This window comes from Somniosus microcephalus, chromosome 12 (assembly GCF_052327205.1).
Source record: "Somniosus microcephalus isolate GS21.2 chromosome 12, FLI_Smic_1.0, whole genome shotgun sequence".
NCBI classification, from domain to species: domain Eukaryota; kingdom Metazoa; phylum Chordata; class Chondrichthyes; order Squaliformes; family Somniosidae; genus Somniosus; species Somniosus microcephalus.
Window position 1 is genome coordinate 68,895,978 of NC_140998.1, and position 23,604 is coordinate 68,919,581.

The following is a 23,604-nucleotide window of genomic DNA, read 5'->3' on the forward strand; positions in this document are numbered from 1 at the left end:
TTGATATTTAATTGTTAAATGAATGTTATGGTACTGTTAATCTAAAAGGGGAGGAATTGTAAGGTATGTACCTTTAAGGGGAGAACTACTTTTTACAGCTCCTGTATACTGTAGTACCGGCAGTGACCACACCTGTATATAAACCCTGAGTAGGGATCTGTACAGTTAGTTTTAGAGTTACCCTCATTCAGTAAACACCTGTTGATTGTTCCCTGCAGTCTCTTGTCTAATTATTGAAGGACACAACATCAAGATACACGGATCTAACACCTATGATACCCAGGCATAGAGGACCTGCGGGAAGGAGGGAGGAGGACAGTAGGAGTATGTTTGTGTGTATGTGCTAGGCCGATGTAGCAGAGCCTGGTCTCCAATCATCTTGGATCCCCTTTGTAAGATTCGAAATTTTCATTAATAACCACGCAGTAAATTAGGGTTAATAAGACAGTTTTATTGACCAAAAGATGTTTGTACAGAGAAACCTTTGATAAAAAGGGCACACAAAATGGCCGCCGGACCTCGTGACCAGTTTCTGGGACCATTTGAATTTCTGTTACTACAAGTCAGACAGGCTTGTGGATTGAGGACATTAAGCCCACGAAAACCAGTTTCGGGAAACCGAAACTCAGGAAACTGAGCATACATATTAATTAGATTCTAAGTACAGGACAGTTTTGGGTAGCAGGATGAGACCCATCAAGAAATGGGCGGACAATTGAACGAACACTTAAACCCATTTACTGTACAAAGAAAAGCCGTTTAACAGCCATCAAGGGCAATCTCCAGACCGATCAATATACAAACCAAGTTACGGTGACAAAGCAAAGACATTATCGGCCCAGGAAGGCCAGCTAAGCCATCACCGACTCCCGTTATGAAGACAAAACACCCCTGCAGAGAATTCTGCCCGCCAAAAATATTACAAAGACAGGACTATGATCTGGCGGGAGATAAGAATGTTCCAAAAAGGTATAACTGTGGATTGAAAAGGTCCATCAGTACGCTTCACTTTTTGTACACTTTGGGAAGTACGCTCAACGCTTGGGAGTAGCTTCGGAACTTCTACGGTACGCTTCACTTCACGATTCACTACGCTTCACTTGTAGTACACTTCTTCAGGACGATTCGTAGCTTCGGAACTTCTACGACTCTTCGGTTAAGGCAGCACTTCGGTTTCGGAATGTGGTCGGTGTTCGGCCAGGCAAGGCTCAGCCACGACGGGAAGACGACGAGGGTGGCCCGGGTACTTTTGTCGGGAGATCATCGACGACCCAGGCCGAAGAAGAAGACACCCTCAGAAGGACAATCATTATGACTGTATAAGAGGACACTCCGGGCCCAGCACTCCAGTGCCTCAACAGCCCTTCGGTAACGGTAACACAGGTGCATTCAGTGCTTCAACACCACGCCGGTAACGGACCCATCCGTGGCGAGCGCTCACCAAGGCTGTATCGGCAGCCTCATCGCGGGAGAGCCAAGAGGAAAACAAGCTGCGCCAGAAGTTTCCAAATCCACGTGACGACGGATAGCTGTGCCAAAAAGGCTGCTAAACTCCCTTTTCGCAATTCTGAACGTGGTGAGCATGATCCCGAGTTCCTCAAGTCGAAACTTAGTTAGGTCTGGGGGGGGGGGGTTAAGGGTAGTTGTAATGTGTTACCCCTTTTACGATGTGCCGTGTGTTCCCCATTTCCATAGAGTTAAGTTCATAGATGTGTGCATGCTTGTAGTAGCTTTAATCTGTGCTTATGACATGTATTTTATAATGCTGCAAACTGTTTAATAAAAGCATCCATTTCGTGCTATTCAACCTGGTCTATTGAGTTTTCTCTGCACTACAGTTCCCTGCACCTAAGTCCAAGGTCTAGAACCGTAGGGAAGAGTGGGTCGAACCACTCAAGGGTAATTATTGCAAGAAGCCCGGCAGGAGACCAGAGCAAGCAAGAGAAACCCCCTACACCTTGACATTGGACCAAGTCCTTGCTCTGTCAAGCCCGTGTGGTAGCTGGTGTGCAACGGCCACCCCACGTTAAAAGAATTCATGCACAGGCATCTTCCACTCTTTAAAATGAAGTTCGGGACCTGGAACGTCAGGGCCCTCATGGACAACCCCAACAGTGACAGGCCGGAATGCCATACTGCTATCGTTGCCCGGGAGCTCAGACGTTTTGACATAGACATCGTCACCCTAAGTGAGACCCGGCGGGCAGGGGAAGGCCAGCTCAAGGAGCAAGGTAGTGGTTACACCTTCTTCTGGAAAGGCAAACCTGAAGAAGAACGCCGCCTCCATGGGGTAGGCTTCGCAATAAAAAATGAGCTAGTTGAACGTCTCAGAGACTCCCCTTGTGGAATAAAGGAACGCCTCATGACTCTACGGCTCACCCTAGCCCGGAAGCAGTGCGCTACGGTCATCAGTGCAAATGCCCCAACACTGGAAGCAACAGACAAGACCAAAGAGGAATTCTACTCCAGCCTCGAAGAACCCCTGTCCCGAGTCCCAACGGGCGACAAGCTGATCATCCTTGGCGACTTCAACACCAGAGTTGGAAAGGACACAGACCTCTGGGGAGGTGTGATCAGCAGAGAGGGGGTAGGGAAAGCCAACTCCAACGGTACCCTCCTCCTGACGACGTGCTTAGAACATGGCCTTGTCAGAACCAACACCTTGTTCCATCAGAGAAAAAGGTACAAGCTGAAAGATATGACTCTGTGAGAGCAACTATGTCAGACTGTTGCTTTACTAGTCTGTCTCTCCCAATTTGGTCGCCAGTCCCCAGATGTTGATGTGGAGGACTTTGGAGATTGACTGGACCGGACCGGGAATCTTTTTGATCCATTCCATGGCCACTGCCAATTGTGTTTTAAATTGCCCTTCTCCCCCTCCTCCTCCCTCTTCCAACAGAATGTCCTGCTCTATATGTCCTCTGTTTATTCTCCAAGTCATGCTGTATTCCAAGGGGAATTTCTACTAGTGCACGCATGTCTGTCAGCAAGTAGTGTGTGCAGAAGCCTTGAAGTCAGGAAAACATTCTTCAGCACCTGCCACACCACTCCCTGTAGACTTTGGCAACTTGAAACAACTATAGAAAGCACCAACCACTTGTAGAATTGTAGCAACAGCCAGAAGAAATCAACCAGATACTAACTTGTAAGTAGACAACGAGCCCTTTAAATAGCGCTGGGGGGGGGGGGGGTCGTTCCTGCTGAACGTGTGTTAAATAGCGCTGGTCCTCCATTAGTTTGCTCTGATCTGCAGTGCCATGCCTGTAGCACACACATGCACTTTCACCTTCATCAGTTGCATACTCATCTGGAAGGCTTTCTTTTCTTTACACACCACTTGCCGGGAACCCTTTCCCTGTTGCTAGGTAAGTCCATTAAACACTTCCTCAATACCATTTTGCCATGGGAAGCTGTCCAGAAATGTTTCTGAAAAGGGCAATCACCTCAGAAGTGAAGGGGGTTTTGGATTAATCTTTGACTTGCTGCTCAAGTCCACATGCTGTGCCTCTTGCTCTGACTCATAGTGGGGCCTTCCTTTGCTGCTGCTGATTCAATCCCTCCTCATCCTTCAGCTCGAGAAGATCTGGTATAATTCCTAATGGAATGTGCATGCTGTCAAGTTGCCTTGTCCAGGAAAAGTAGCTAGATGATTTATGGTGGGGAAGTCAAGTTCTCAAACAGAAGTCTCCAAATGACTGCCCCATTCATAGAATAATAGAATGGTTACAGCACGGAAGAAGGCTATTCGGCCTGTCGAGCCCGTGCCGGCTCTCTGCAAGAGCACTTCAGATAGTCCCACTCCCCCGCCCTTTTCCCGTAGCCCTGCAATGTTATTTTCTTCAGGTACTTATCCAACTCCCTTTTGAAAGCCGTGATTGAGTCTGCTTCCACCACCCTTTCAGGGTGTGCATTCCAGATCCTAACCACTCGCTGAGTGAAAAAGTTTTTCCTTATGTCGCCTTTGGTTCTTCTGCCAATCACCTTAAATCTGTGTCCTCTGGTTCTCGACCCTTCTGCCAATGGGAACAGTTTCTCTCTATCTATCTACTGTATACTTTCCTCCAGTCTGAAAAACAACCGTTCACCACTACTCTGTGTTTCCTGTCACTTAGCCAATTTCATATCCACTGTCCCTTTTATTCCATGGGCTTCAACTTTGCTGGCAAGCCTATTATGTGGCACTTTGTCGAACGCCTTTTGGAATCCATGTACACCACGTCAACCGCATTACCCTCATCAACCCTCTCTATTACCTCATCAATAAACTCGATCAAGTTGGTTAAACACTATTTGCCTTTAACAAATCCATGCTGGCTTTCCTTAATTAATCCACACTTGTCCAAGTGACTGTTAATTTTGTCCCTGATTATTGTTTCTAAAAGCTTCCGCACTACCAAGGTTAAACTGACCGGCCTGTAGTTGCTGGATTTATTTTTACATCCTTTTTTGAACAAGGGTGTAACATTTGCAATTCTCCAGTCCTCTGGCACCACGCCTGTATCTAAGGAGGATTGGAAGATTATGGCCAGTACCTCTGCGATTTCTTCCTTCACTTCCCTCAGGGTCCTAGGATGCATCCCATTTGGTTCTGGTGACTTATCTACTTTAAGTACAGCCAACCTTTCTAGTACCTCCTCTTTATCAATTTTTATCTCATCCAGTATCTCCTTTACCTCCTCCTTCACTATGTCTATGGCAGCATATTCTTCCTTGGTGAAGACAGATGCAAAGAACTCATTCAGTGCCTCAGCTATACCCTCTGTCTTCATGCATCCTTTTTAGTCCCTAATTGGCCCCACCCTCCTCTTACTACCCGTTTACTATTTATAGGCCTATAGAAGACTTTTGGATGACCTTTTATGTTAACACATTAAAAAGAACACAGAAATTTCAAGACTGTCACAAGAACAACAAGCCAATAAAAAATTGGTGTACTGAAAAACTAGAAAATAGCTCATCAAAATTGGATACAAAGACAATGAGTTGACCTTTCAGAGGTTCCAGGGTTGCTGCACAGCCCTCTTTTCCAGCTTCTTTTGGAGGGTTGGCAATGTGCCAATGGCTCGCCGCTGACCTCAAAGAAAGCTGCCCACAAAGAGCTAACGATCTCTGTGCCGTGAATTTCAGCTCTCCCAACCTTTGTTTGAATCTGGTGCCAAATCAATCGCATCTCCAACGTCCAGCAACAGTAATGTCATCCAGCAGGCTGAGCAGCCAATCACATTGCAGAATTCTCATAGACAGCAAACCAGGAAATAAAATGCACAGATTCTAATTTACTTTTTATAAATTTTACAGCGAGTGAAATAAAGATTGGGACATACACATAGGATTAAGGTAAAAGCTGAAGTATCATAAACAAAGTTTAAAAAAAAAATTATTTTAACAACATGGCCAGTAGTTTGCGGTCAGAGGTGAAGCAAAGGGCTTGCCACTGGTGATCTCTGTGGTGAGAAGTTTGCCTTTTTCGATGTTCAATTGATTTCAGCACTCTGCAATGTGAATCTCTCGTGTGAGCTGCTGTGACATTAACAAGCTGACTAAGCAGCCAATCACATTGCAGAATTCTCACAGACAGCAAACTAGGAAATGAGAAGCTGCTTTTATCCAGACTTTGAAGATATTTGACATTCCACAAATATAAAAATTAGTTGGGCAGGTGCGACTGGGAGAGGGGATGATCGGTGGTGGGGATGCGATCAGGAGTGGGGTCCAGGTGGCGATCGGCGGGTGTAGTAGCAATCCTGCATCTCCCGGCTCCACCTTATTCATAAGAATTTATTAAAACTTACTTTTTTGGCTGTGGCCTGCAGTGGTCCCTTTGAGGACCGCTGGTTAGACCACATATAGACCTGGTTTCCCTAAATATAGCTGGTCCGGCTCCGACTGCGGTCAGGTAAACCAATTTGGTAAAGGAGGTGTCAAATAGGCGTTAGACCCCTTATTTGCATATGCCTATTTATTACCTCAGAGATTAAAGCATTTGGGTACAGCGAGACTACAAGGCTGAAAATAGATTCCTGTCTGTGGAACAGTCTGAGTTGGCATTAAATGGGACTTCAAGAACTTGCAGGATATTCCTTTCGTCTCTTTTCTTCACATTTCCTTTAATGTATAAGATAGCTGAAAGGTGATGTTTTCTGCAGGGAAGGGAGAGACAGAATGTATAACTAGCTTTAGTACAGGTAACAAATTTCATTTTAGCACAATATCACCATTTTTCAAATACTGGGATTCAGCGGCAAATGTGTTTATGTTTTCTACTTTTTCAATTATTTTGACAATTCTTACTTGATATCCGGAAAGTCGTGAATGAATGCACCAACTTCCATTGCAATTGCAGTCACATCTTGCAGTCTGATGATTTCAGCTATTATGCGAAGCACAGCCTCTAGATATGTAGCTTGGGATCCCTGGTTAAATGAAAAACATAAAAAGATTCTATCAAAATAACAACAGAAAATGCTGGAAAAACTCAGCAAGTCAGGCAACATCCGTGGAGAGAAATTTGAGTTGACGTTTCGGGTCGAACCCTTCTTCAAAACTGGAAAGAAAAGAAACTAGATCGAAGGCAGGGCTGCGATCGGACAAAAGAATAAAAGAAACAAAAGAAGTGAAAGAGATTAGAAGCTAGACGAGATGGTAATAGGCTGAGATTAGGTGTAAAGTGTACTGGCAGGGCAAAAGATAGCTGCCAGGTGTGAGAGAGAAACAAAAGGAAAGGGGGGGGGGGCGGGGGAAAGGAGTGGAACAATTACAAGAGAAAATGAAATGGGGGCCGAGCTTATGATCTGAAATTGTTGAACTCGATATTGAGTCCGGAAGGCTGCAGAGTGCCTAATCGGAAGATGAGGTGCTGTTCCTCGAGTTTACGTTGAGCTTCCGTGGAACAATACAAGAGGCCAAGGACGGTGAGGTCCGAGTGGGAATGGAGCGGTGAATTAAAATGACAGGCGACCGGAAGCTCGGGGTCACCCTTACGGACTGAACGGAGGTGTTCCGCAAAGCGGTCACCAAAAAAAGATTCTATCTGCTGGATATATAATTATTATACTTACACAAACTAGACAAATAGATCAAAATTAAAGTTTGCCTTTGTAGGACATGAAGAATTCTGCAGCCTTTACATAGTTTTAATAAAATTAAAGTTGATTTGATTTTAGTGTATGCTTGCTGAAGTTGACTTTGTGGGAAGACAAGTTAATTCATTCTGGTCATAACAAATTAGAAAAAAAATGGACACAAATTAACACAGATCTTCCCCACAGTTTCCACTTGTGGGGAAGAGCAAAACTAGAGGCCATCGATATAAGATAATCACCAAGAAATCAAATATGGAATTCAGAAGAAACTTCTTTACCCAGAGAGTGGTGAGAATGTGGAACTCACTACCACAGGGAGTGGTTGAAATGAATAGTATAGATGCATTTAAGGGGAGGCTAGACAAGCATATGAGGGAGAAGGGAATAGAGAGTTATACTGATAGAGTTAGATGAGGAAAGACGGAAGGAAGCTCATGTGGAGCATAAACGCCGGCATGGACTGGTTGGGCCGAATGGCCTGTTTCTGTGCCGTATATCCTATGTAATTAGCACAAGTCAATATATTCATTAAGTAACTAGCTGTAAGCTTTGTCTCACAACAAAGCATAAAACATCCATATATTTTTTTCCATACTTAAGGAGGAAAGGAATTAACTGGTATTAATTATGTATACTGTTACCAGTGTTCTGGCCTATGAGAAATTCTAAATCAGTTGGGAACCCTGTAACACATCTATTGAGGGCAACTGTTGTACAGTTTCATCCATAATATACACAATATATATTGGGGGAGATTTTGAGGCCTCCCGTCTGGGAGAAATGGTGCAGTAGCACACAAAATTGGTGGGGAATGACTTAGATAGCTTAGTAGTAATTGTACAAGACTAGTAACCCAGAAGTTGCAAATTCAAATCCCACTATGGTAAGTTATGAACCTGAATCCAGTAAGTCTGGTAATTTGTGGGCTAACGCCAGAAAAATAACTATAAAATCCAGCTGGTTTGATAATGTTAGGCAAGAGAACCTGCCACCCATACTCAGTCTTGCCTACAGGTGATTCTGAATGCCCTCAGGGCAACTAGGAATGGGCAATAAATGGGCACTGCCTTGCCAGTGTTGCTAAAATCCCAAGAACAATGTTCCATTTCCCAGAACCGATGTACCTCACCTTAAGGGACACTAAATAAAATTTGCAAATGATCTAGAATTGTTTACTTTTGTAAGTTAAGGTTAAGATTAAGTAAATTGCTATACTGTAATATTAGTATTTGTTTCAGGGTCACAGCGCATGAACTAAAAACTAAAAAATGGCCAGTCCAGGAAAACTGTAATTTTTTTGGATCTGCTGGCAGTCTAAGACTTACATTAATTGGGTTTGCTCCCTCATATGGGTAATTTAGTTCTTGGTTCATGTAAAACATTTGCTGCTGTGCTAAAGCAACATTATAATTTTTGAAAATGCTGGAAACATTCAGCAGGTTAGGCAGCAACTGTGGAGAGAGAAAGAAAGTTAACGTTTCAGGTCGATGACCTTTCATCAGAACTGGCACTGAGTGCAGCGAGCACAGAGTGAACAATTGGGAGTTTGGTAAGTGTGGGAGTTTTAAGGGTTAATCTCTTTAAAAATCTAGTGTTAATTACTAGTAGCTTTTATGTAAGATCAACTGTTTAAGTTAAAATTTAAACTTTAAATTTTTAAGTTTCTTCAGGTTTAAGCAGAGATAAAGAAGCAAGCTCTCCTGCTGGAGAGCTGCAGTAGTTAGTTAATTAGCTAACTGGATTAAACTGGTTCCTGAGTCACAAACAGTATAAACACAGGGGCCTGTGAGTGCAGCGAGCACAGATTGAACAACTGGGAGTTTGGTAAGTGTGGGAGTTCGGTGAAGTGGAGGTCGGAGGTGCTTGCATTTCCTAACTTCTCCTGCAGAACAGCGGAGGACCTGAGCGGGAGCAGACCGAGGCCCGAGAGTGGGGATAAAAACAGCAGCAGACCTGCATCAACAAGAGAAAACGGCAGTGTGACATCATAGGTAAGGCAGGTAAGTGATTGGTAGTGACTGTGGCCTAAGTTTTAAGTTAACATATAACATATAACTAAATTTTAAAAACGAAACTTAATTTAATTAATTTAATAAACTAAAGGAGGTAAATAATTTGATTAACACTAAACTAATTAATTCAATAAATAAAATAATGGGAGAACAGGAGATGTGCTGCTGCTGCAATATGTGGGAGCTTGTGAACATGTTTGTCCAGGGTGACTACATCTGCGGTAAGTGTCTGTGGCTCGAGGAACTTTGGCTCCGAGTTGAGGAGCTGGAGTCCGAGCTGCAGACATTGCGAGACATCAGGGAGGGAGAAAGTTACCTGGACCCTTTACTCCAGGAGGCAGCCACACCCCTTAAATTAAATACTTTAAAATTGACATGTGGTCAGGGACAGGAGGGTGTGACTGCGAGTGAAGCAGCTACGGGGATCTAGGAGGTAGTATTGCAGGAGCCTCAGTCCCTGCAATTGTCCAATAGATTCGAGGTTCTTGCAACCCTTGTGGACAAGTGCGGGGACTGCAGGGAGGACGAGCAAACTGACCACGGCACCGTGGTACAGGAAGCCGTTCAAGTGGGGGGAGTAAAAAGGAAGGTGGTTGTAGTATAGTTAGGGGGATAGACACTGTTTTCTGCAGACCAGGAGCATAAGTCCCGAAGGCTATGTTGCCTATCCGGTGCCAGGGTAAAGGACATCTCCTCCGGGTTGGAGAAGAACTTGGAGTGGGAGGGGGAGAATCCAGTTGTTGTGATCCACATAGGCACCAATGACATAGGTAGGACAAAGAAAGAGGTTCTGCTGAGAGATTTTGAGCAACTAGGGACTAAATTAAAAAGCAGAACCACAAAGGTCATAATCTCTGGATTATTACCGAAGCCACGAGCAAATTGGCATAGGGTCAATAGGATCAGGGAGATGAATGCGTGGCTCAAAGATTGGTGTGGGAGAAGGTTCAAATCCGGCCTCGGGCGACTTTCTGTGTGGAGTTTGCACATTCTCCCCGTGTTTGCGTGGGTTTCCTCCGGGTGCTCCGGTTTCCTCCCACAGTCCAAAGATGTGCGGGTTAGGTTGATTGGCTATGATAAATTGACCCTTAGTGTTAGGGGGATTAAATACGTGGGGTTACGGGGATAGGGTGGGATATGTGTTGGTGTAGGGGTTACGGGGATCGGGTGGGATATGTGTCGGTGCAGGCTCGATGGGCCGAAATGGCCTCTATCTGCACTGTGGGGTTTCTGTGATTCTGTGAAGTGGGTTTCGATTTGTGGGGCACTGGCACCAGTACTGGGGAAAGAGAGAGCTGTTCCGTTGGGACGGACTACACCTCAACCATGCTGCGACCAGAGTTCTAGCAAATCAAATAACTAGGGAGGTAGATAGGGCTTTAAACTAAATAAGGGGTGGGGGTGGGGGGAGGGTCCTGGTGGAGAGAAATCTAGAATGCTGAAGAGAAAAGACAAGGAAGCATTGCAGGAAAGTGATTGGGGTAAGGATAGCCAGATTGTTTCAGGAAGGGACAGAGCGTACAAACAAAGGAGTGCACTAACAAATAGGGTCTGGGTAAGAAAAAATGGTAATAAGACAAATAGGGCCAAGTACAAAAAAATGTTAAGATGTCTAAAAATGTTAAAAAGACAAATCTAAAGGCACTGGGCAGGATTTTCATTGGGCCGTGGAGGCGGGATTGGAGGCGTGTGGGGGGTTAAAATCCCGAAATCGGGGGTCCCGACACCATCCCGTCCCCAACCCGCCTCCATGCCAGTTTCAAAGGAGGCGGGTACCTGCCCCGCACTGGGATCTGCCTCCCTGAGGCGGGAAGGGGATTAGTGCCAATTAACTGCCTGTTAACAGGTAGTTAACAGGCAGTTTTTAGCCTAATCCCTATTTTTAATGTTGAAGTGTGGGATTCCTGATGGCTCCAAACCATGCCAAGTTAGAGGAGGCGGACCGTTGGGATGAAGGGCTTGGAGGGGTCGAGATATCCGGTGTTCAGGTGAGTGATGGGTGCATGAGTGTAAAGGTAAGTGTGTTTGGTGTGTGTAAAGTGTTTAAAGAAGTTTTACATACCTTTACATACCTTTACAGCCTTTCCTCAGGTCTCGGGAGTCCCTCATCTCACCAGCACAGAAAGCAGAATGGCTGCGAGCTGTCAAAAATTGCAGCATTCAGCTTTCTGTTCCGGGGAGATCTCTAAATCATCCTGACAGGAAGGAATTAACTTGGAGTACAGATTGTCAGTGTTTGACAGCTTCAAACAGCTGTGAAATGCTGATATTTCATCTGTCAAAAGGTCTTGACAGATGAAATTTCAATCTGTGACGTCACCTGTTGCCGGGTGGCCTTTAATTGGCCTGCTGGGCAGGCTCAACAAGGTCAATCAAGTCAAAATTGCGTGGATTGGCTAGAACTCAATGGAGGCGGGACTACAACCCCGAAAGTTGTAGTCCCGCCTCCAACCCAACTCCTCAATGAAAATCCAGCCCACTGTATCTGAATGCACGAAGCATTCGTAATAAGTTAAACGAATTAACAGCGCAAATAGATGTAAACGGATGCGATATAATTGCGATTACGGAGACATGGCTGCAGGGTGACCAAGGCTGGGAGCTGAATATCCAAAGATATTTGATATTTAGGAAGGACAGGCAAAAAGGAAAAGGAGGTGGGGTGGCGTTGTTAGTAAAGGATGAAATCAGAGCAATAGTGAGAAAGGATATTGGCTCAGAAAATCAAGATGTAGAATCAGTCTGGGTGGAGCTAAGAAGCACCAAGGGGCAGAAAACACTGGTGGGAGTTATCTATAGGCCTCCAAACAGTAGTGGTAATGTAGGGGATGGCATCAAACAGGAAATTAGAGCTGCATGTAACAAGGGTACTACAGTAATTATGGGTGACTTTAATCTACATATAGACTGGCCAAACCAAATTAGCAATAATACTGTGGAAGATTAATTCCTGGAGTGTGTACGAGATGGTTTTTTCGACCAGTACGTTGAGGAGCCAACTAGGGAACAGGCTATTCTAGATTGGGTATTGTGCAATGAGAAGGGGTTAATTAATAATCTTCTTGTGCGGTGTCCTTTAGGGAAGAGTGACCATAACATGATAGAAAGTGCAGAAGTCCAATCTGAAACTAGGGTCCTAAATCTAAACAAAGGAAACTATGAAGGTATGAGGAGTGAGTTGGCTATGATAGATTGGGGAGCTTCATTAAAAGGCATGACGTTGGATAGGCAATGGTTAACATTTAAGGAACAAATGCATGAATTGCAACAGTTATACATTCCTTTCTGGTGCAAAAACACAAAACGAAAAGTGGCCTAACCATGGCTAACAAAAGAAAGTAAGGATAGTATTAGATCCAAAGAGGAGTCATATAAAGCTGTCAGAAAAAGTAGCAAGCCTGAGGATTGGGAGCAGTTTAGAGTTCAGCAAAAAAGGACCAAGAGATTGAATAAGAGGGGAAAAATAGAGTATGAGAGTAAACTTGCAATGAACATAAAAGCAGACTGTAAAAGCTTCTGCAAGTATGTAAAAAGAAAAAGATTAGTGAAGACAAATGTAGGTCCCTTACAGTCAGAAATGGGAGAATTTATAATGGGGAACAAGGAAACGGCAGAGCAATTAAACAAATACTTTGGTTCTGTCTTCACGGAAGAGGACACAAATAACTTCCCAGAAACACTATGGAAGCAAGAGTCTAGTGAGAAGGAGGAATTAAAGGAAATTAGTATTAGTAAAAAAATGGTGCTGGAGAAATTAATGGGACTGAAAGCCGATAAATCCCCAGGGCCTGATAATCTGCATTGGTTGTCATCTTCCAAAATTCTATAGATTATGGAACAGTTTCTATAGATTGGAGGTTGGCAAATGTAACCCCACTATTTAAAAAAGGAGGGAGGGAAAACTACAGACAGGTTAGCCTAACATCAGTACTGTAGTAGGAAAAATGCTAGAATCTATTATAAAGGATGTGATAACAGGACACTTAGAAAATATCAACGGGATTAGACAAAGTCAGCATGAATTTATGGAAGGGAAATCGTGTTTGACAAACCTACTGGAGTTTTTTAAGGGTATAACTGGTAGAATAGATAAGGGAGAACCAGTGGATGTGTATTTGGATTTTCAGAAGGCCTTTGATAAAGTCCCACATAAGAGGTTAGTGTGCAAAGTTAAAGCACATGGGATTGGGGGTAATATACTGGCATGGATTGAAAATTGGTTAACAGACAGGAAACAGAGAGTAGGAATAAATGGGTCTTTTTCGGGGTGGCAGGCGGTGACTAGTGGGGTACCGCAGGGATCAGTGCTTGGGCCCCAGCTATTCATAATATCTATCAATGATTTGGATGAGGGAACCAAATGTCATATTTTCAAGTTTGCTGACGACACGAAACTAGGTGGGATTGTGAGTTGTGAGGAGGATGCAAAGAGGCTTCAAGGTGATTTAGACAAGTTGACTGAGTGGGCAAATACATGGCAGATGCAGTATAATGTGGATAAATGTGAAGTTATCCAATTCAGTATGAAATACAGAAAGGCAGAGTATTATTTAAATGGTGATAGATTGGGAAATGTTGATGTACAAAGGGACCTGGGTGTCCTTGTACACCAGTCACTGAAAGCAAACATGCAGGTGCAGCAAACAGTTAGGAAGGGGGTCTTATTGAAACGTATAAAATTCTGACAGGGCTAGACAGACTGGATGCAGGAAGGATGTTTCCCCTGGCTGGGGGTCTAGAACGAGGGGTCACAGTCTCAGGATAAGGGGTAGGACATTTAGGACTGAGATGAGGAGAAATTTCTTCACTCAGAGGGTTTTATATTATAATTTTTGAAATGTTGTTAATACCACTCAAAGTAACTTTAACGTCCTTTTAGCTATGCTAGTTAGTGGGCATGAAAATTACCAGCAATCCAACTGTAGATATCTTTGAGAGGCACCTGGACTAGATGACAGAAATCTCAAGGAAATGAGGGGAGTTAGACACAATCTTGGTTAATATTTTTGGAAGCTTCATAAATACAGGAGCTGTATCTGAAGACTAGAGAATAGCAAATGTTTCCTGGTATTAAAAAAGAAGTGAGGTATAAATTTGAAAATTATAGATCTGTTAGCCTACAATAGATAGTATGATAAATGCTCACAAGCACTCTATAGGATATTACTTATGATTATGTAAAGAGCTTAGAGGCTATAAATAATTGTCATCATGCAGTTAGAAGCAATAAAGCATGCATCACAAATCTACTGGGATCATTTGAGGAGGTAACTAAATTAATGGATGAGAGCTATTTTTAGAAGTCATTTGATGAAGTTCAAATATGAAACTTTTGAAGATTTAGACTCATGGAATTAATGACAAATTATCTTGCAGGATTGAAAATTGACTTGTCAATTGGAAGCATTATGGAAACATTTCTAGCTGAAGCAGTGACCAATTGAGCCAATTAAATACACGTATTGATGGCTTAGTAGGCTGGTTAGTGGCTGACAAATGGGCATTGGCATCCAGATTTATAGACCTTGGCCTTAACTTTATACAGCTTCCAATTTGGGCTTTTGATTTCAACAATGAAAATCTATGGTGATCCAAGTTAATCTTAATGTTGATGCCTGCCACCATTGCATTAATCACATTCAGAGCTGGATTACTCACATAAAGACTAAATAAGCTCTGTAATTGGTGAGCTTCTTCCTTTATCAGGTTTGCCATCTTTTTCTGCTGATCTTCTGTTTTGCAAATCAACTTCTTTCTCATAAGTCTCAGGATGTATTCTGTAATAAGTTTCTTGTAGGTTTGTTCCAACAGATCCTGTTTTAAAAGGAAGAAAAAAAGGAAATAACGGGAGACACTTTGAACAATGGATTGTTTTTCTTGACTTGAAACAGCCTTTTCCTCAGACAGTAAAAATGAGATGCATGAGGACTAAGACAAGGTAATGCTCAATGCTAAACTTCCCAAACAAATCACATGTTTGAGTTCATTAATGACATTAGAATTTTTTATGATGGCTGAGAAGGGAGGAATAAAAACAGAAAATTCTGGAAATACTCAGCAGGTCAGGTAGCATCTGTGGAGAAACAGAGTTGACGTTTCAGGTCAAGGGAGGTGAAGAGATGATATTGCTTTTACTTATTTAGTAATATCTGATAACAGTAAATGTTCTGGACCAACAAACTTTGTACATATGAGCGTGTGGTCTGTAATGTATGTACCTTTAAGAGAGGAACTATCTTTTACAGCCCCTGTATACTGCAGTACCAGTAGTGACCACACCTGTATATAACACCGTGTAGTAATTTGTACAGTTAGTTCCAGCATACCCTCTGTTCAGTAAACACCTGTTATTACCGTTCTGCAGTCCGTGTGTTATTGATACGCGGACACTACAGTGGCGACGAGCAGGTTCAAACTCACCTGCAGTACTTCTTCACCTCACGGGGATCCATCACTGAAAAGAAGCTTCTTGGAGGTCGAAGCCAGAGCAATGGGCGTCGACCATGGGCAACCGCCCAGTGATCCATCGGAGTTCAGAGAATCGCAGGGGAAGCTGTGGAGAGCTGGGCTTGGTTCTCCAGTCAAGGTGTTCCAGCAAATCGGGCTGGTAGCAGGTAGTGCGCTGACCCTTCCCGGACTGCGGCGGGCTAGAGCTCGATCGAGCGGCTCTGCAAGGGGGCCGAGCAGCGTCGTCGGGAAGAAAAAGAGAGAGAGAGGGTGGAGCGCACAGGGCGCGGCCAGTGCTCAAGAGCCGGGCAGCGTTAAAGAAAATAAAAAAGGGGGAAGGAAAAGAGACACGCAGTGGACAGCGTCGAAGAAGAATAAAACGAAGAAAATTAATTAACAAAGGAGAGACGCGCAGAAAGCCGCGGGGCACCGCCATTACTATTTAGAACGCTAGGAGCAGCATTGGCAGCAGCGGGGGAAGAAGGAAAAGCGCGGGAGGCGCCATTTTAATCCATTGGGGAAGAAGGAAAAGCGCGGGAGGCGCCATTTTAAACCACCCAAGATGCCGAAGAGTGGCAGCATCACTGCTTTCGACAACGAAATAGAAGACTGGACCACGTATGTGGAAAGAATTGAAGTGTACTGCAAGGCAAATGAGGTGGCCGATGAAAAGAAGGCGTCGGTATTATTGAATTTGATGGGCGCGAGAACGTACGGCCTATTGCGGAATTTAATTACCCCAGCTAAACCAATGGAGAAAAGCTTTGAAGAAATTGTCAATATCTTACAGGAACATCTAAACCCTACACTGCTGCTGATAGCAGAAAGATTCAAGTTCCATAAAAGAAACCAGCACAAAGACGAGAGTAATGCTGACTATCTTACGGAACTACGCAAGTTATCGAAACACTGCCAGTTCGGAGCAGGACTGGCAGATACCTTAAGGGATAAGTTTGTCTGCAGGCTCCAGAGTGAAGGAACCCAGAAATGACTACTTTCGGAAAAGGACCTTACGCTAGAAAAGGCTTTCAACGATGCAGTATCCTACGAAGCAGCAGTACGGGGAGCTGCGGAAATACAACAGAAACTGCAAGAATATAGCACCAATGAAATGGCATATGGAGCAGAAAAGTGCTATCGCTGCGGCAGAACAACCCATGACCAGAAGGATTGCTGGTTTAAGGACAAAGTATGCAGGCAATGTGGAAAAGTGGGACACATAGCACGAGTCTGCAGGTCGGGAAAGAAAACAAACACTAAAAGAACTACTAAGGAAAAGTACAAGAAAGTACAAAAGATGACGGACAGTAGTTCAGAAGATCAGAAGAGTGATAATGACTCCGGGAGCAGGAGACTAAGTTGTCTAAAGTTACACAACGTGATCGCAAAGGAGGATCACCGAACCATTTGGGTCACCCTCATGATAGCAAGGTCCCAAGTAAAGATGGAATTGGACACAGGATCAGCCCTAACAGTCATGAATCGACGAGACTACGAGCGGCTATTCTCACGCATACCCTTGAAGGACACGTCCATTGTCTTGAAGACATATATGGGGCGAAAAGTCTACCCCAGAGGAAAAATAAGGGTGCCCGTTAAATACAACGGCAAGGAAACACAGAAACTGTATCTATATATACTACAAGATGGAGGACCACCATTATTGGGACGTGAATGGATCCAAAAAATACAATTGGATTGGCATTCCATTCAGGCGCTAACTGTGGCTGACAAAAAGGATGACGACGTCACACTTGGACGACTGTCAAAAATTCTAACTGACGTGAAAGGGGTGTTCCAGCAAGGACTTGGGACTCTAAAAGGCGTAACAACAATGATAAAAATTGAAGATAACACAAACCCCAAATTTTTTAAGGCCAGACTGGTACCGTATGCGATCCGCCCAGCCGTCGAAGCAGAGCTGGAGAGTCTGGAGCATTCGGGTGTGCTGTCCAAGGTGGACTGGAGCGAGTGGGCCACACCCATCGTTCCTGTAATGAAGAAATCATTGAGCAGCACGCCTGGGGAGCCGAAGAAGGTTCGCATCTGTGGGGACTTTAAGGTAACTGTGAACCCAGTCCTTCACACAGTACAATATCCACTTCCGCGGATAGAAGATATTTTCGCCTCACTATCTGGAGGGAAACGCTTTACGAAGATTGATCTGGCCCAAGCGTATCTACAAATGGAGGTAGAAGAAGCATCTAGAAAATACCTCACGATAAACACTCACAAAGGTCTTTACCAGTACAACCGACTGGTATTCGGGGTAGCATCAGCTCCGGCTATTTGGCAGAGGGCGATGGAACAAGTCCTGCAAGGGATCCCGGGGACCCAGTGTTATTTGGACGACATCCTGGTTACGGGCGAAAATGACAGTGAACACCTTGCCAACCTGGAGCAGGTGCTCACTAGATTACAAGAATATGGGCTACGAGCCAACCGCCCCAAATGCGAGTTTTTCAGGAGACAAATCTCGTATTGTGGCCACGTGATTGATGAAGAGGGGTTACGTAAGTCCCCAGACAAGATTGAGGCAGTAGTCAAGGCTCCAGCACCGGAAAATGTGTCGCAACTGAGGTCGTTCCTCGGGTTGGTGAACTACTACCATAAGTTCTTGCCAAATTTGTCTACAATTCTGCACCCACTGAACGCCCTGCTGCAAACTGGAGTAGCATGGAAATGGAGTGATGAGTGTAAGCGTGCCTTTCAGAAATGTAAATGCCTAATCATTTCAAAAGAAGTATTGGCCCACTACAATCCAACACTACTGATTCGGTTGGCATGTGATGCGTCTACCTACGGCATTGGAGCGGTGCTGTCGCACAAATTCCTTGACGGTTCAGAGAGGCCAATAGCCTTTGCGTCACGCTTGTTAACCTCAGCCGAGCGTAACTATGCCCAGATTGATAGGGAGGCCCTCAGCCTGGTGTGGGGGGTGAAGAAGTTCAATCACTATCTGCACGGGCAGAAATTGACCTTGCTGACTGATCACCAGCCTCTTGTCTCCATTTTTAACCCAAAGAAGGGCGTTCCGGTGATGATGGCGCAACGGCTGCAAAGATGGTCCCTTTTTCTAGGGGCACATCAATACGAAATAGAGTATAAGGGCACGAAACAGCATGGAAACGCTGATGGGCTGTCGCGCCTGCCACTGCCTATGGTGGAGGAAGCACCTGCAGTGGACCCTGTTGAGATATTCCATTCGACCATAGTCGAATGTCTACCTGTTACAAACTCAAGTATAGAGAAGGAAACCCGAAATGACCCGACACTCTCTCGGGTCTATGATTTGACGGTGAAGGGATGGCCAGCACATGGCAACTCACTGTTGCCAGCATTCTCGCCAAGGAGAGAACAGCTGTCAGTGTGCTGGGGGACCTTGATGTGTGGATCCCGAGTGGTAATTCCACCCAAGTTGAGAGATAGAGTGCTCAATGAGCTTCATGAGGGTCATCTGGGAGGGGTAAAAATGAAGAGCCTAGCCAGGGCGTTTGTGTGGTGGCCGGGAATCGATAAAGAAATCGAGGAAATGACCAAGAGATGCACAGGATGCCAGAAAGTCCAAAACGCTCCACCACAGGCCCCGCTACACCCATGGGAGTGGCCCTCATCTCCATGGCAATGGGTACACATTGATTTTGCTGGTCCATTTATGGACTCAATGTTTTTAATCACCGTGGATGCACATTCGAAATGGCCAGAGGTCATCAAAATGTCCTCCACCACCACGGAGAAAACTATTGCAGTCCTACGGATCATCTTCGCCAGGAATGGCTTGCCAGAACAGATTTGCTCCGACAATGGACCACAGTATGTGTCCGAGGATTTCCGGAGGTTTTTGAGGAATAATGGGGTAAAGCATTACACATCCACCCCATATCATCCAGCCACAAATGGATTGGCTAAGAGGTTTGTTCAAACCTTTAAAAAGCAATAAAGGCGATGTATAACGACAACATACCACTGCAACACAAGGTGGATAATTTCTTGTTTGCTTACCGGAATGCGACACATGCAGTCACCAACCAAGCTCCAGCCATGATGTTCTTTAACCGAAGGTTAAGATGTCGCCTGGATTTGCTCAAACCAAACATAAGACGAGATGTTGAGAATAAGCAATTCCAGCACATCAATGAGAAGCAAACCAGGAGCTTCAAGATAGGGCAACCAGTCTTGGCCCGCGACTACCGAACAGAAAAATGGCAGCCAGGAACGATATGCACACGGCAGGGACTACTAATGTACACAGTGGACGCTGGAGAGAGCATCGTGAGACGCCATGCTGACCAGATTCTAGAGTCACAGGAACAAGTCAAACCCATGCCACGATCATACGCACCTGGTGATGAACCCGAAGTACAGATTGCGTCTACCTCAGAATCAGTGGTATTGGAAGCTGACGAACCAACCAATGACAATGAGCCAGAATCGACTCCGCCGCAAGAACAGGATACTCGAGAAAGGCGCTATCCAGACAGGATCAGGAAGCCTCCTCAAAGACTGAATTTATAAATGATTACTTTCAGCTGATGTATATAGTACAAAGAAAATTGTAATTGTAATTAGTTATTATTTAATTGTTAAATGAATGTTATGTACTGTTTATCTAAAAGGGGAGGAATTGTAATGTATGTACCTTTAAGAGAGGGACTATCTTTTACAGCCCCTGTATACTGCAGTACCAGTAGTGACCACACCTGTATATAACACCATGTAGTAATTTGTACAGTTAGTTCCAGCATACCCTCTATTCAGTAAACACCTGTTATTACCGTTCTCCTGCAGTCCGTGTGTTAGTGATACGCGGACACTACAGGGTCGACAAGTCTTTAGGTCTATGCTGAGTCTTCAGGCTAATGGTTTAGGGTGAATGCATTCTGGCTTCAGGGCGTCACTCATGGTGCAGTACAATCAGGATGAGAAACACCTGAATTTGCTACAAGGGGTGGCCCTCCAGCCCCTACCATAGCAAGCTTTGTGTGCGTTTTTCACTTAGGAATACTGTGAGCATAAATACTGTTGTGCTTGTCTTTATCAATATTGAGTTTATCTGCAGGAATAGTTTTTGGTTGCTGTAGGTATTATCATCACTACATCGCCTTTGTTCCAAAAGAAAACTTCCAGTTCTTCCTCCAAGACCTAACTGAAGATTAAAAACACTGTCAACTCGCTCTCCTTCTCCAATCTGTGTCACCCCACAATCTGTTCTGGAGGTGGCGAGAGCTCCTGTTACAGGGGAGTTCAGAGAGAGAGTATTTCCTAGTTGGAGGGGCATGTGGCTGGAAAGGGAGCAAATGTATTTTTTTTTTAATGCTCTTTTTCCTCATGTTTGCTACCAGCTACAGGTTGAGCGTCCTGAATCCGGCAACCTCGGGACCGAGGCTGAGCCGGTTTTCGTGTTTTTCCGGACTTCGGAACGTGTTTCTGATGTCCGGAAATATCGCAACCTGCGTTCGGGCGTTTCCTGACTTCGGACATCAGAAACACGTTCCGAGTCCGGAAATGCCTGGGCCCAGGTTGCGATATTTCCGGTTTTTGGACGTCACCTGGGATGTAGGTGGATCAGCTGGGGTCTCAGCATGGGGCGTAGGTGGGTCACCTGGGGTTGAGACTGGCCAAAGGGACTTGTGTGCTGTGCAGAGTTGATTCTAGAGGCCGGGGACTTGTGTGCTGTGCAGAGTTGATTCTAGAGGCCGGGGACTTGTGTGCTGTGCAGAGTTGAGAGGCCGGGGACTTGTGTGCTGTGCAGAGTTGATTCTGGCCGGGGACTTGTGTGCTGTGCAGAGTTGATTCTGGCTGGGGACTTGTGTGCTGTGCAGAGTTGATTCTGGCTGGGGACTTGTGTACTGTGCAGAGTTGATTCTTGTTGAAGCGACTTGTGTACTGTGCAGAGTTGCTGCGGACCCAGGAGCAGCGGTGCGGTGACTGTGAAGACCTGGCCTGGAACAGGTAGGATTGGCGTTTTTATTCTTGCAATTTTTGTCACTGTACAGTAGTTAGATTTCATTTTTTAACTTTTCACTGGGCCCGGCTGGCGGTGGAAACGGTTTGACAGGGTGTCCGGAGTCCGGATTCTGGAACATTCTGGATTCTGGAATTCCAGATTTTGGACGCTCAACCTGTATTACCAGGCAGTAGTCTCCCTCCCCACTTTTTCCCAGGCTATGCCACAGCTTTCTACTCCATTTCATTGTCAGGTGATTAGTACTGGCACATTGCCTAATACGCATACCCATATAGGTAATCCAAACCAGAAGGATCAATTGCAGTGTGTCTCCTACAGGCCAGTCTGCCTACTGAATCGCTTGCAAGTGTTCTTACCCTACACCTGAACAATGTAGTCCCTAACCTGTAACTAAAGACCAGATATAATGGGCCGTAATTTGCAGCCCCTACGGGTGCGTACGAGGTGCGCATGCACCTGTAGGGGCCGCGCAAGTTCCGGGTTTAGGCATGTGAATTTTCTTGACAGCTCCAACGCATCCCCGGGAAAAGGGCATCCGCGGGCGGAGAGTTGGGCTATTTGCCCAACCGCTGCCCAGTGAATGCCCATGAAATTCTTACGCCTGGTAAGGACTGCTTTTACCAGCGTAAGAGTTTAAAAAAACAGAAAAATAAAATTTTTGCAATAATTTATACATTTAAAAATGTGAAATAAGGTAAGTTTATTTTTAGCCCCTTTAAAACATGTATTTTTGTTTTAAATATTTAATTAAATGCCATTTTAATTAATTTTAAATACGTGATATTTTCTTTTATTTATTTGAAGTGTAGAGGTATTTTTGGGGGTATTCTCATTCATATCTATGGGGTTTCTGTACATATGGAATTCCCATAAGCATGACTGGGGATTCCCTTCTTTCATTCGTTGGGCTGGCCCACGTGATCCCAGGGGCGCTTGCGAACCGCGTGCGCCCATGGGATACGTGGGTCTCTTCCCGTGCGTATCTGGAGAGGCCCAGGACCGCGAGTCTCCGTACCTCCCGGACCGCCAGGTACACGGGCATTTTATTTGCGGATCGGAGGCATTTCCCGCGGGAAGCCTCCGACCGCAAATTCAGGGCCAATATGTTGATAGGAGGCACTCAATACACAATGCTTATCACTTCCTTAATATCCTCCATTGTGCTTATGAGAGGCAAAACTCAGCTCTAGCACTGTCCCTTTGATGCTGAAAAGGCAAAGACTGGTGCTAAATGAGCAAAGTGCATGAAAAATGCCCAGAGGTATCCTCAGAATTGAGTTTTCAGCATTCTTGCTGAACAGTGAGAAAACAGAAAAATGTAATGCTAAGAACCACAGCTACTCCAAGATAGAACAGTGTACTGTGAGAAAAAGGATCTTTCACAGTTAGCATCTGGTACCTATTAGTGCTTGAACTAGACACACACAGGCCTGTCAAGGTTGAAAAGAGGGTTATGCTTTGCTGATCGCAAAAGAAGCATGTAGAGTATCCATCCTTTTTCTTGTCCTGTCCTCACTGTTGTGATTTGCAGCCAAAGTAAAGGAGTCTTCACGAATAGACCTGTGGGACCTGATTTCTCTCTGGGTTGTCTCGCTACAAGCATTTATGGCCAGACAAAGTGACCCTTTCTAAGATATTTGGCACCAAAGAAAGGAATCCCTGCCATGAAGTATATCACTCTAATTGGCCAGTATATAAATAACTTGGAAAACTAAGTTTACCATAAGAACCAGAAGTATAAAAAATGCTGTTTTTGGCACAAAAGATGTAGAAGAAAACAATTTGATATGGAAGCTGTCAAATTTACATATTTCCTTAGTTTCTTTACCAAACTTTCCAATGGTATTGTTAATGGTTTGGGCTTAACTCCCAGTGCCTGTTTTCCAGGTGTTGGCAGCCTGTTACAATTAGCGGGCGGGGTTAGCCTTGCAAAGCTCTCCCAGCTGTGTGTGAAGGTGTGCACATAACTTAGAGCCACAACCCTGAAATTGCCAACATCATGCCAACATTTTGGGGCAATGGAGTCACTAATTTCCTATACTTTATGTTGTGTATGTAATATGTGTGCTACTTTGAACCTATGGACAGGACTGCA

The 23,604-nt window shown here is 44.6% G+C and overlaps 1 protein-coding gene across 2 annotated transcripts in view; it reads right to left on the reverse strand.

The window, feature by feature from the left end:
- Positions 1 to 430: 430 nt before the first annotated feature.
- LOC147109267 (tumor necrosis factor alpha-induced protein 2-like) overlaps positions 431 to 23,604 on the reverse strand; it is a 125,056-nt gene continuing 101,882 nt past the window's right edge. For both annotated transcript variants that reach the window (XM_086003033.1, XM_086003034.1), the window contains 3 exons: positions 14,753 to 14,908; positions 6,292 to 6,413; positions 431 to 6,140 (listed from right to left, as the gene is read on the reverse strand). In XM_086003033.1, coding sequence (XP_085859159.1) covers positions 5,999 to 6,140; positions 6,292 to 6,413; positions 14,753 to 14,908 — 420 coding nt within the window. In that variant the 3' untranslated portion in view covers positions 431 to 5,998. The remainder of the gene's footprint in view (positions 6,141 to 6,291; positions 6,414 to 14,752; positions 14,909 to 23,604) is intronic.